We start from the raw sequence: 14942 nt of genomic DNA on the forward strand, positions 1-14942 counted from the left end.
TGCAATTTTTTAAGTATGACGATGAAATGGTGCTTCTGGTAATGTTATACACTGGTGTACTACTAGTGGAAGATGATATGATGAGTATGAATTCGGGCCAGGACCTCAACTGTGGCGATTAACAAGAATACTCACTAAGGATTACTAGGTAGACTACCGTGGACGCTGAGACAGGTTTACTCTGAAAACGAATTCCCATCCAATGAAGTTGGATTGCCGTCTTACACATTTAGTACTAGTAGAAAGAACTAAGTAAGTTATTATCAATTTATTCGGTTCATCAGTCGTAAAATTAAACAAGAGAGTAGAAGTGGGTCCACTAGTTCCCATAATTAACAGTCACCACCACGCACCATGTGTTCATGTGTAATTTGAGGTGATAATTATGCTTTTAATTAATTATGATGATAATCGGGCCTTATTTATTTGTGGGAATATGAACTTGAGTTAAAAACAATGATATGAAAGAATATTTATACGATTAGTTATCCGTAGTGAAAATAACAGAATAATTAAGACTACAGGCTTGCCTACTACGTCAAGCATTTGTCATACTCAAAATACCTATATTCAAATATCAAAATGGAGTACTGTGATTTAAAACATCTAATTGAACCTAGAAAATTGTAATTGTGTATGTGAATAGAGTTACCATACAGTATGAATAATAATAATAACGATACAAAAGAAATAATAAAAAAAAAACTTATTGATGTTATGTTCAATTTAATAAATAGGTATATTATAATAAGTATAAAATAATTTACCATTAATTATTACATTCTTTTTAATTGGATTTGAGCTTCGTAATGAAAATCATTAAAGAAATATTCCCACTGGTTTGTTGATATTTTTAAGGACCAATTTTAAAATGATTATTTATAGATATTTAAGTCTGTCACGTCGAGGGCCTAGGGTTCACAGCAATAAATAATAACCACTCATCAAATTACTGGAAATACCATATATTGACAATGTTTTATTCATTAAATGTAACCACGTTACTCATTCATATGAATAGGAAAACAAAAAACATTGGTTTTCTTTGTGAAAGTAAAGTTTTATATACTCAAGGCTGTAGAACTTTTCCCGTATACATTATCATATCATATAATTTCATTCATTTAAAGAAAAAATGCAAGATCAATTTTCAGTAGTATATAATCAAGAATTTAGTGAGTGGTATTCAAAATTGATTTTCATACTTTCATTTTCTTGGTGAAAATGCTTCAGTTTCATGAGTATTATATATATTTTTCGGCTTGGTATATAAACCTTTAGGTCTACACCTACGTTACGTACGTTTAAATTTCTAACATTATGATAAGAAGTAGTCTACAAACATTGGTAAGTACTTACTGCATGCAACAAAATACATACAATTCTTGTTATTTAAACTTCAAACTATGAACACTGTTACATACAGAATACAGAACGCTCACAGCGTTGCATTTTAGTTTACTTGTTAATGGTTTTCATCAACATACAGTAACTAACATAGTTTATAATTGATACGATAACATCTTTTGCCTTTCGGAGGAATATAGGTATGTAATTTATATAAAGTAGAAATACTATAAATATTCACACTAGAATTACAATTAATACTAAGCTATTTGAATTTCCTCTGAACTTACAGTAAAAAAATCCACCCTACACGTTGTATACAACGCAACTTAGGTAGATAAGTACAGAGTTTTATAATCGCGAGTATGGTTACTGTCTTATAGACATGACAAAGTATAATATTTTATGGTGTAATAATGAATTTTTTTTTAATTAAAGTTGATTCTACGAACTGAATATATTATGAAATAGTCATGCACTGAATAAGCAAAAAGGATTTAAAGATCGAAACGCCTTCGTATAGTCTTTATATCACATTTTTCACACGATAATCAAAGCAATCCGGTACAGGTTTGTGTATGACGATGGAAGTCCTACAGAGTTCAAGAACATTTTTAACTCATTCCCACCTAGCTGTTTACATTTTGATGGTTGAGATATGTCATATTTTTACTAAAATTGAAAAATGTGACCACTCCCAAGAGTGGGATGAGTCCTAGATTTCATTATTTTACACAAACCTTGTGATTCCTTCAACCCCTTTTTATACAATGTCAGTCCAGCCCCCCCCCTCCACCCCTCCACTCCTTCTTCCTTTAACGTGTGCCTTAATTTACGGATGGTCCCCTAGCCATGTGCACAAGTGTGTGCGTGAAAAATCAAAGTGATAAGAGAGGACTAAGGAGAAAGTTGTAATAGCATATCCACTAATGGAATGCTCGTCATCATCAACATATTCGGACATTGGATGCCAAGCTCAATTGATAATAACGGATTGAAATGAAAATCAATTTATAGCAATAGTTAAAAAGGTCCATACACGAGCTTTCATCTAAATACTAGAAGTAAATGCCTGACCCCTGTTTATTTGGCCTGAAGTTGACATATATAAGAAACATGTAAACAATTTATATTGATAATATTACTACACTACGAGAAATACAATCTAATACATACTGTATTTAATTATACTTCTAACAAAGCAACGTATTACAGCGTATTGTAGAGAACACAATACATCTACATCACAAAATAATTATGTTTCGAACATATCACAGCAACCCGCACTTTTCGTTTTCGTTCTCACAAAATGCCAATAATTCTAAAAAAAACGACGACTCACTACCGGAAAGTATTATAAACTACAAGATCAAGTGTATAAAGAAAATTATTATATTCTATTTACAAAGAAGCAGGTGTGTGGTTGGTAATGCTTAAATTACACTATTTACATACGTAAAGCTAAGTTCTATAAATTTAGATTGGATTAAATTTGTTCAATTTTAAACATTTATGTTTTCATGTCCACTGTCATTTTTGGTTTAAACAAGGAACAAATATTCGACCATTTTAATATATAAAAAATAGACAGTGTAAATACATTATGTATATACTGATAAGAGTTACTACGCCAAGTATAGTTGCTGCTATGACATAAAATTGTATAAAAAAGTAGATATTTACATATTAATAATTGGTATACATAAAATAATTTTAGTAAAAATTGATAGTATTATACACACACAGGTAGTACCTAGTACCTAGTACTTAACATATAATTGAAATAATGCAATATACATTATATTATATAATAATAAAGAGACTTATTATAGTAAAAATTTCATTGACATACCTGTTGACGAAAGTTCTTGTTACACGTAATATTAACGGGTTCTTACCGCGATTATTCATTTATTTGAGCGCGTCGTTATCTCCCGATTGTTCTAGAGTTACTATCACAACGCAATATAAGGTTATGTATTTATTTATACATATGTATGTATAAGATCTGTCTGTACCCATTAATCAAAGAAGCCATTGAAATCGTCAAAAGTAACAAGTAAGTAAATAACCTGCTATAGTCAAAATGGGCATAACTTGTCAAGTATCTGAAATTTAATGATAAAAAGACTTGAAACGAACTAATAAAAGTGTTCATGATCAAGTAATATCATATATGCAGGCATAAAAAATAAACGAATTGATAAAAATAAGCAAATATGTTCTATCTAACAGTTTTTCATTTGTTACACTCCTCTAGTCTTAAACTAGTAGTAACTAGCTTGTATTATGGGACAAGATAATCTATAGAAATACTTAACTATATTATATTTTGTATAAATATAAAAACCCAATAATGTAAACTTATGTAGTTTTAGTGCTAAGTAAACACATTTTTGCTATTTATGTTTAGAACTAAAGAAACAGTAAAAATAGAATTTGAAAATATATAGATCAATTCAAATTCATACTAAACCTTGACCGTAGGAAGGTGTTAATCGTGGCAAGAACCAGTTTATTCTGTAAGTTATAAATAGCGTAAAAATATTCATTCACATCATAAGTTTGTTATTTTATTACTTAACTGATCTGTTAAGTTTCATATGATCTGATGATATTTATATTTACCATTCTACATTAATTTTATTGAGATCATATAAAAATTGGTTAGTATGTATTATAGCAATAATAATTATATGGAACCTACACAGTTTTTTTTAATTACACTGACAGGTTCTCATTCTATTCTGTCCACCGATTCGTCCATTTTATTTAAAAGATAAAAATAGTTTCGTATAATATATCAATACTATTGTATATCCATTAAAACAATCTACATGTGTTAATCTACGGGTATGTTCATGGTATATCTAGTCGACATTCACTACATCTACATACACAATGATTCGATATTTTATTGAATATATGATGATTTTTATATATCTAAGTAACATTGAAGAAACATAATTTACACTCCGGGTTATATATTCTATAGTTAATAAATTCTATTGATACTTAATTTACTTTCATTCACAGTACTAAATTAAAAATGGATAAGCAACTATACTAGTCGATAGCGCACTCTATCAATTGGAATAAATAAGTTTCTAAGTCCTGGTAGAAAATCGTAGTAAAGATCGAACATCACAGTATACCTACCGGTGGAAGTAATGACTGGTCTATCATCGCTTACGGCCGCGCATAAATTGTAACGCTTTCTGCATGAGAGGTGCTTTCTTGGGCTTTAGGGAGGCCAGGGAAGCGATGGGGGCGACCGCGGATGATGGGGCGGGGAAGGGGCGGCCGGTGCCGGCCCGCAGCGTGTGTGAAGTCGCTAGCGAGGGTACCCGGGCAGCAGGACTAGCTGTCGCCGCTCGCGCTGTACCGTGCAGGGCCTGCGTCACATACAAAACCTTATTAAAAAGGGTTTACAATAAATCATATTCAGCGACACAAACGTTCCACAATAAATTATGTTCTGTCACATACAAAAAGCTATAAGTTCCTCGATAATCACATTTACTTTGCAAAGCCTATTACTCATTAAACGGTTATTTAAATAGTCAGTGTGAAAATAAATTTGTAAATATTTCGTCATGACAGGTAACTGTAGATGGGTTAGTCAGACATTGTCGACATAGTGGTAGGTAGGTATAACAGTGGACGATCTTGCTTCCGTCTCCCCGATAATAAATATCGCTAATATACTCATGAGAAGTATCGATATTTTCGAAGTACTTTCTCCAGTAAATTTTATAATAATTTAATCTTATTACCATCAAATTAAATTATTATAATAAAAGATTAATTAGAAATAAATAAATTACTATTTGCAACAAATTAAAATTCGCCAATTGAGTTTTAAGATTACCTAGATAGTTATCAAGGTTTCGCTATATTATATCCGTGATATTATCACTAGACAAAACGTCAATATTACTTCTACAAATGAAAGTTTAATTGTTAAATTAGTTGTTAAAATATTTTTAGATTCTCTGCAAGGTCTTAAAGAACTTGGACTTTTCTAAACATTTCACAACTTTTTAATAAAAGGTCGTGTTGCTGAAGTCAAATATATAAAATAATTGCAATTATTAATGAATTTACTAATTATTCGACGTGTTTGAATTTTCTGAAGTCTGAAAAAATTAAGGTCGTCATGGCCTGTTGTTAATGCCATGGTTAACTACCCTGAGTTATTATTATTTCTAAGGAGCAGCAAACATTTATACATACACTCTGATATATAAGTAAACTATAGGACATAGTTTGGCTGGCATTTTACAGGCTTTTTTCCGGTGAAGGAGAAATTCAATATCTAACCACAATCGTAATCTAGGATAGATAAGTCATTCTACAGCTCCATTGTAGAATAACTTGTCTGTGAATGGTTGACTGCACTATCAGATAATATATTTTAAAATTTTTTATCTAATTACCTTAATCAATCTCCTAGATTTGTTTGCACTTCCTTGAATAAAAAATCCATGTTTGTCTTTTTTGTTTCCGGCGACGTTTCTGAACGTTAAAAAAGTAAATAGTAAAATATTACTATTGTAGAACCAATAGCAAAATATTACTAGTTTTTCTTGTAGTTTTATTTGTTTTTTGTTATATCGGAATATTAATGAACACGTAATTGAAATGTACAGAACAACGAAAAAATCAGTATTATATAAATAAAATTTGTTATTGATGGATGTTTAGACTGGTTTATATTTCTATGTCCATCTGTCCGTCTTTCTGTGTACATATCTATAAACATATGTATTGCACTTTTATATCTGAAATTTGAATGCATGTACAATATAAATTGTTGTCGTTACCTGTTTACGGGCGACGTTTCGAGGTGGTTTCACAATAGTATCAACATAAGCCATTTTTGTTTGTTTAATTGGCGCTTTTTTTGCTTCCTGTGCAATTTTAATATTGGCAGTCAAATTCTTCAGTTTGTATTCCTGTTCTTCTTGGCATCTCTGAAATTATAAGTTTAGTAGAATGTTTTATTTACGTACTACATTCGTATGTCTTCCAGATCAAAAACTTGTCATTTACAATCAAGCAAAAATTTTTACCCAAGTGTGATTGGATTTTGAACAGGTGTGTTCGATATAAGTTATATGCAATGTAAGGAGTGCATTTCTAATATTATGAAGTTGGAAAGTATCTAACTCTAAACTTTATAATGGCAAAATTGGTGTTTGAATAATTTTTCTCGAGCAAAAACTGTAAATAATACTTATTGAAGTATGAATTTAATAATGACATTTTATTGTATAATTTGGCAATCAAAGCTAGGTGGTAGCCGTCTAACTTGTTTGTGTTGGATTAAAAATTGATCACAAACTAAAAAAAGTGGAGACATATACCTAATGCATGTAACATGTAAGATGGATAGTCTGCGTTCATTTGTAATATATTTTTTTTGTATTAGGGAGTTTTCTGTCATAATAATATCCCTGCATAATTCACACAACGCCATCTAGTCCCAAGGTAAGCAGAGCTTGTGTTATGGGTACTATACAACTGATATAAATATTTAGATATTGTTTTTTGGTAAATACATACATAATACACATAGAAAATACACAGACTGATACAAACAATCTACTCATGTATACAGTGCGAGGAATCGAAACCGCGACTATCAGTATTAAAGCGGTGTGCTTAACCGCTACACCACCGAGACCGTTTAAAAGCATTAGGTTAAAAGTCAGCTGCCTTACAATATACATTTCTCTCCATGTCTCCATCTCATGTCGCTGCTGTTTCCTAAAATGTTTCTCGCAAAACTTTTGCCACAGATGATCAGTATCCTCCATAAGGTAAGGGTTGTAATGTTCCAGCACGAACAGCTGCTGAGGACTTGCTCTATCTACGACGGGCTTCAAGAGTTCATATGGCACGCCGCCCGTGTACTCAAGTGCTGATGACATTTAAAAAAATGTATATAAAAATAGAACCTAAAGAGTTGATGTAAGTTATATATATTATATTACAGAAAGAGAGGTCTGTGTAGGTACTCAATCTCACCTATTTTAGCGACCGAGCATTTTGCTAAGAATTTTTTTTATGTGTTTCGGTTGAAGGGAGTGATAAGGCTGTGATATTTAAGGATTAGAGATATATCTGAATCCTGCAGAATGGCAACACATGAGTGGTATCACAGTGTATATACGACGGTTACCACTTACAATCTGTCTGCTTCCTTGCCATTAAGTAACTTAAGAAGAAAGAGAAATAAATCATATATTTACATTTGATTATCCTATTACTAGATATTTATCATACATTTTTTTTCCTTGAAGTGAAATAACACATATCAAGAAATAAAATTTTATGTATAAAACAATACTTACCATCAATGTGCTCCTGTAGAAGTTGAACACACATTTCGTAGAGAGTTGGGATTTTTCCTATTACTTTATTACCGGAATATACTTTAGTTCTGAAATTTTAAATAATATAAGTTCTAAAAATTGTTTATATCAGTTTGTTCAAATTGTGAATTTATACGTTATAACATTTATCGTCGTAAGTAATCGTGCACAAAAATAGCAACTACCTATTCTTTTGCTTAAGTGGCATAAAATTTATCTATTATTTTAGGAGTGTAGCCTAAGTGTGATATATGTATTAAGAGCCTATTGGACCTATTGAAAAAAAAAACAGGAACATATCCTTGTGATTATGTTGCTTAAGATAACTGATACCTAGATATGTATATATTTTTTGTAAATACATGCGTAAAAACCCCAGACCGATACAAACTATCATACTCATGATTACAAATATCGGTACCGTGCGAGGAATCAAACAAGCGACCGTCGGAAGTAAAGCGGCGTGTTAAACCGCTGTTTTAGTAACGATGGATATCGTAATTGAAAGTCATCGAAGAATGTCTAAAATTAGATAATGTCCGAGTTTATTTTTTTAAGTCGGCAGTCTGGCAATGAATCACATAAATCAATCAGGATTTTTTGTTTATTTTTATCTAATTTGTTACCCGTACCGTAATAAATCTGCCTTTTTGTTACCTTTACTCAACAAAACGGCTTGATGAACTTTTACTTGAAGATCTCACCATTAGATAAACAAAAGCTCATGCTTTTGTTTATCTAATGGTGATTGAATCTTGTAATGAGGGATTGAATCTTATGCAGATGCAGTAGTGGGTGAACAGAATTTACAGATGAGTTTTGTTGTTGTTTTGGGTAGTTCTCTAGACCTAGACGTAAGTTCAGTTATAGGTAGTAAAGGTAATTGCGCAATTATTACAATCAATGTAGTCATTTGGTAAAAATAAATAGTTTATGAGAATTAAGAAATAATTGACGTACTGTAAAAAAATTTTCAGCCATCCAGAACAAAGAACAACATCTGCACTCTTTGTACAGATGTGTTTTTAATAAGCGATAGTAATTAAACTGATCTAAGATACGTCTACTTGAAAGAATACGTCATAAAAATTAACAAAAGAGACTGTTTTCAATTACCGTCAGAAAATAAATAAGTTTCAAGGAAATTGTTTTACAAAATACACGATTAAACAATGTTCATCAATAAAAAAAAATATATTAAACATTGTTCATTAAGACTAGTCAATATCAACAACGCAATAAACCCTTCTACTAAAAATATGCAGCATTAGACAGATAGATGTATTAAATAAATATATTTTCCTAAAAATAAAGTAACAAAAGCATTTACCTTTGGTTTTTAGACGATATAACGGCGCTCATGGCCTCGTCGTCGGTGAAATGTGGAAGTAGTTTAGGAGGCGGTCTTGGCTTGTAGTTTGGGGATATTTCTGGCAAACCAGAGATTTCTGGAGTAGGCAGCGGTGCTAGCTTGGCGCTCGGTGCAAGAAGGGCGGCCGGACTCAACTGTTATAGTAAATTATGTTTCCTAGATCATTTAGGTGATTTTCAAATCAGGAATTGCGTTTTTAGGCCAATTCTCTAATTCAACCACGACTAATTAAAAAAATAATTTTTGAATAGCTTAATAAAACATTTTTAAAATTTATCATGGACAGAACGAACCTGAGTGCTTATGGCCTTGTGGTTTATTGTTTGTTTGTATTTGCAGATTAAGGACCCGAATCAAAAGTCGTTTGAAAGATCTGGCCAACGACACTAAAAACTATGTGGGCTAATTTGTGTTCCTGACTACACTTTTGGTAATAGAAACATCGATATCCAACCAAATAGTTACAAACACTGCCGCAGATAGGTTACTAGTCAACTTTGCTTTACTTTCTTGTAAGTTTTAATAGATTATAAATAATAAAATTATACTCACATCATTAGAATTGGGTGACTGAATTTCTTTTACAACTGTAGATTTCTTTTTTGGTTTTGCTGGACTTAGCATTCCCAGTGCTTCAGCAAAACTAGCACCTGGAAAGCATATTATGTAAACATTGTTACATTCATATAATATTCAGTAACAAATTAAATTGTTAATGGATCTTATAGGAATTAATTTTAAACTAAAGACTCACCTGATCCACAATCAATGCCATCTTCACTATCTTCACTATTATTTGCTTGACTTTTTTTCTTTGGTATATCTTCTTTTGACTTACTATTGCTTGTTTTACTGCTCTTATGAGAGGATGAGGAGCCACTTGCCTTGAGCTTTTCATGTTTATTTTTACTCTCACTACTTTTAGATTTACTTTCACTAGATAGTTTTTTCTCATTTTTATTATCTGACTTTTCTTTTGAGGAACTGCTTCTATCTTTAGACTTTTCCTTACTAGAGGAACTATGCTTTTCTTTAGAGCTACTACTACTGCTAGAGTCTTTTATTTTGTGTTTACTACTAGTTTCTTTTTCTGTTGAACTTTTGTGCTTATCTTTTTCAGATTTGTGTGACTGACTTGAACTGCCGTGTTTCTCCGACTTGCTAGATTGTTTGTCATTGTGACTTTTATGCTTCTCAGATCTACTATCATTGCTTTGTGTAGAAGATCTTTGTTTTCCAGAACTACTACTATGTTTGTTTGACGATTTAATTTCATCTCTTTGTTTTTTGTCTTTTTCAAGTATATTGCTATCAGGTTTATGTTTTTTTGCAGAGCTACTCTCTTTTTCATGTGTACTCTTTTGTTTATGACTATGAGATTTTTCTTGTGAAGATGACTTTCGGGAATCACATTTATTTTTATGTCTTGATTGCTGTTCAGAATCATAAGATTTTGTAGACGACTTTTTATCATTAGTATGTTTGCTATGTGACTGTCTAGATGATAACTTATCGTAGTTCTTGGATTCTGTTTTTATTTCTTTTTTAACTTTTACATCTTCTTCAGAAGATTGAGATACATCAGAATCAGTCTCGTCAGTATTGGAGTGATCTGAGTTGTGATCACTTTCACTTCTTGGTTCTGATTTTATTTTTACATTAGTTTTTCTGTTATAAATATGTTCATTACCATTGTAAGTAGTGTTTTTTGTTTTCTTTATTTCATGATCTTCATCCTAAAATTGCAGTTGTAATTGTTAACATTTACTCCGCACATTATAGGATAATGCTTATTGTACATATAATCAAAATGAGGAAGATTGGTTCAGTAAGGTTTAACAAAATGATGGTGAGAAAACAGCATTTCTGGCATTCACTTGCACTATTAATTTCAAACATCTAATAAAATATTTTTAATTTTTTTACAGCACTACAATGATACATGTCACCATCATTATGCTAAAGCATGTGAAAAATATATTAGAATGGGAATAGCGGATTAGTAAATAGAGCTGACATAGTAACTAAATATTCTAAATCATTCCAATATAAAAATACTAACCTCACTGCTTTGATATTTCCTTTTAATTCCACTGTAGTTACCATTAACTTCTTTATTATGTTTATGATCATCAGTTCTATTACTGTAATTATTTTTTTCCTGTCGATGTTCTTCCGTTTTTAAGTGTTTTGTGACGGTATCTCTACCATTATTACCATGTCCGTTATAGGATGAAGCTGGCAAATAAAATTAAATATAGTAAAAGATAATTATTTTTGTTACTACTTTAAAAACTATAACAAAACTAAATCAAACTATTGGAGTATTAGATTTTCTACAGGTTTTATTTTATATAAATAGTAATCAACTCACTGTCATTATTTTGATCCATTTCTTGATCACTTTCCTCAGCAGCAACCATACATTTCCATTTATAAATGAGAGCTCGGGAAGCTTTTCCGACATCATCTGGATGTTTCCGCAGGGCATTGACCGTACGGCCTACCCCAGTTTCTTGCAGATGTTGAACAGTGACATCAAGATTGAATAATTTATCAATACATTTTAAAATCTGCAAGTAATATTAGTAGAGATGGTAAAAGATTTAAGTATATGGTTTTGTCTGATTACTTGTCTTATTACTGATAATACTACTGATAATATATATCTATACCTTGTATACAAACAGGCATTTGTATACAAGCTTGTTATATGTTCTAGAAATAACCAAATACTATGAAATACTTAACTTACAAAATACATAATCAAAGTATTTTACAATAATGTAACTCTTTAACATTATGATATGTCCATATGAGTTAACCCTCAGTCCAAATGAGAGGCTAATTGCGGACAATAGAGTCCACATTACATAACATTATTATTACAAACAATCCTGCCGGAAAACAATTCCTGAAGATGCTATGCTAACTGACCTGACTTCATCATCATTACATCATCCTTCACTGGTGTTACAAAAGCATACTGTTAGTGTTGGCAGGTGTCCCATAACACATATTTTTTATTATAAAATTATAATTAAAAATTACATTTGACTTATTTTTTAAGTGTGTTGGCATAATATATACCAGAAACAAGAATATAATTGGTTTATTATTAGTGAAGAGTCAGAAATATAAGTATAATGTAAGACAGATTTAATGTTGAACTGACATCCTTTTGGATGTAGGTTCAGATAGCAAAACAGTAAGCAATGACACAAAATTTTATAGTATTAACTATATTACTTATTTATAATAACCCATCTTTGATTTGCCATGTGTGGACATTGTATGTGATAGAGGTAACATGCAAATGCATGTAACCATTGTATTATAATTATAAATATCATCAACATCATTATGATTTCAGTCCAGAAGATCTCAACTGCTAAGCCATTATACATATCTTCCAAATCAAATTTCTAAATGATAAAGAAAAGTGTGTTAAAATACATTGCATGATTTAAAGATGTAAATTGAGAAATAGATGATGAATGAAGTTATAAGCAAATAGCTAGTTTTTAATAATAATTTTCGAACCAGGTATCAGAACTGTACAAAGCTTGCAAAATTTATGTTACTAAATATTGACTATTACTGAAACATAATAGGATAAATTTAAATTAAATTCTTTAATTTTTTGGCATGTAGCTGATATAATAAGTAGTAATTTAGGCTACTTTTACTTTAGAAAAAGTTTTTAATTTTATAAAATAAAAGTTAAATTTCATGCATATGAAGTCGCAAGTACAGCTAGTATAATAATAAGACTAGTGGTCACCCTGTGGTAGAAATCACATGAAGATCATAATAAAAAATTTAAAAAGATCTTTTATACAGTAATAACAAATAAGCCAATGAGTATATATGTGTGTGTGTATAATTTATGGTATTGATTTAGTGTATTTTATACATAAGTAAATTAAAAAAAATATTAGCATTCTGTACTCCTTATCCATACAAACTTTAAGTGTGCGTAATTTAATACTACTTCGTCATTTTAATCCCGTCACAACTTAACAAAATATTACAATAGATTTAAGAACATCATCCTTTTGAAAGTTGGTTAAAAATACATTACTCTGGCTAAGTCTTTCGAATACTAAGGTATAGAATATAATTCATCAGATTTCGTCATATAATATTTGATTATGACTTACTGGTTAAAATTGCTTTAATTACAACACAAAATCAACTCTAGTATATTTCAATATTTAATAAATGTGAAGTCTATATGTTGTGAAATAATGTAATGAACACAGTAGATTACGTTTGAGAGGTTCGACTTCGTATTTTAAAATTTAAAAAGATGGGTGTTCCAATAGTATTTTTGAATAACCATATGCAAGAGTGATCGGTACTGATATTGGTATTATGCTTAACATTAATATAGATAGATATATAAAGTGAAATCGTTAAAACTTTTCATCAGATAACGCTGCAGCTGAATATTGTAAACGAAACTTTTGAAGCATATAAATTCCATTTTCTTCAGTTTTGTTCAGGAAAATAACACCAAATGGCTGACTGCTACTTACCTTTTGTTCGTCTTCAGGGTATTTCTCTATTGCATGCTGATAATGTTTTACTAAATCCAAAACTGTCGCCATGCTAATTACATATAGGGACTTAGACAACAAATAAAAAGGTGTTGACTTTTTCAATACAAAATGAATGCCAGCTGGTAAACGAGCACCATTTTTATCAAACACATGTCAGTGACGTATTCGACGTTTTGTGATTTCATGCAAACTACTATTTTGAACGATAGTGCGTTTGTTTCGCGTTTAGAAACTTGCAATTTTTCTTATTTAAAAGGTTAAAACCAGGAAAATATCTGTTGGTTATATCATTTTATATAGGTATCATATTTTTTTATTGATATATCTGAATGGATCATTAATAATAAGTAACGAACGTATACTTGAACTAAAAAATAAAGATAGTTATATACACACTTATTATAAATTTAAAATTTATGACTAAAATAATTTATTAATAAGTCAAAATAATAATAATAAACCATTAGAATTGACACAGCGCCATCTATTGTAGTGCATATATAAACAAAACTTGTCATGTTATGGCTTTTAAAAAGACATGTGGCAAATTAATTTACATCGCGCGGTAACACTTCTGCGTAGTTCCCTGAACTGATCCCTTTGTGCCTTTGTTTGCCATTTTCTTTCACCTTCCGGCTGCTGCAAAAAAACACGACATGCGACATAAATATTACTGATACCATAGTCGCTGAAAAGTAATAGATATATTTACAACATAAAAAAACACTAATAAAAAGATTCATAAGTAAGAATACTAAATGGTTCTGTAGAGCGGGGATTCGAACCCGGAAGTAAGGCGATATACTAAGTTCGACTAAACAGTTAGATCGAAATCTCATAGTGTACGATATTAACGATGAAAGCCAATTTAAGCTAATATACGAGATTTTGTCTTAATCGTACGGGGCTATGTGCTTTAAGGTTGGCAACCCTACACTCAGTAGTGTCATTTATATAAGTCAGAGCAATTAATCACTACGATCACTAAAAATATTTTTTATCAACGACATAAAAAGTTTCATACATTTGTTTATAAGTAACGTATAACTCATTAATCTGTCTTTAAATAAGTAGCTAATAGTCTAAGATACGTACAGGCCGCGGCATAGGGGTGCACAATTATTATATTAAATATTTATTATTATATAATATATATTACAATAAAGTATTGGTGGTGTTTGTAATTTGATACTGAAACTGATTTATTTATCAATGCACGGAAAAATTCTGAGACATTAAACTTTGCTCGAAGTTTTTAGGTATCTATACATCCATACT

General features: G+C 30.7%; 1 protein-coding gene across 2 annotated transcripts; it reads right to left on the reverse strand.

The window, feature by feature from the left end:
• Positions 1-1720: 1720 nt before the first annotated feature.
• On the reverse strand, positions 1721-13813 carry LOC131847908 (transcription elongation factor B polypeptide 3). 2 transcript variants are annotated; one of them, XM_059197614.1, is made up of 10 exons: positions 13641-13813; positions 11474-11672; positions 11162-11337; positions 9854-10835; positions 9652-9749; positions 9058-9233; positions 7707-7795; positions 7074-7273; positions 6174-6323; positions 1721-4742 (listed from the first exon to the last, which is right to left on the reverse strand). In XM_059197614.1, the coding sequence occupies exons 1-10, from the start codon at positions 13710-13712 to the stop codon at positions 4530-4532; spliced, it is 2355 nt and encodes a 784-aa protein (XP_059053597.1). In that variant the 5' UTR covers positions 13713-13813; the 3' UTR covers positions 1721-4529. The 2 variants fall into 2 exon arrangements, with proteins under 2 accessions (XP_059053597.1, XP_059053598.1); XM_059197615.1 differs by lacking the exon at positions 1721-4742 and adding an exon at positions 5725-5865.
• Between the last annotated feature and the right edge of the window lie 1129 nt (positions 13814-14942).

Source organism: Achroia grisella, unplaced genomic scaffold (assembly GCF_030625045.1).
Source record: "Achroia grisella isolate CSIRO2021 unplaced genomic scaffold, CSIRO_AGI_Agris_v1 utg544, whole genome shotgun sequence".
Taxonomy (NCBI): Eukaryota; Metazoa; Arthropoda; class Insecta; order Lepidoptera; family Pyralidae; genus Achroia; species Achroia grisella.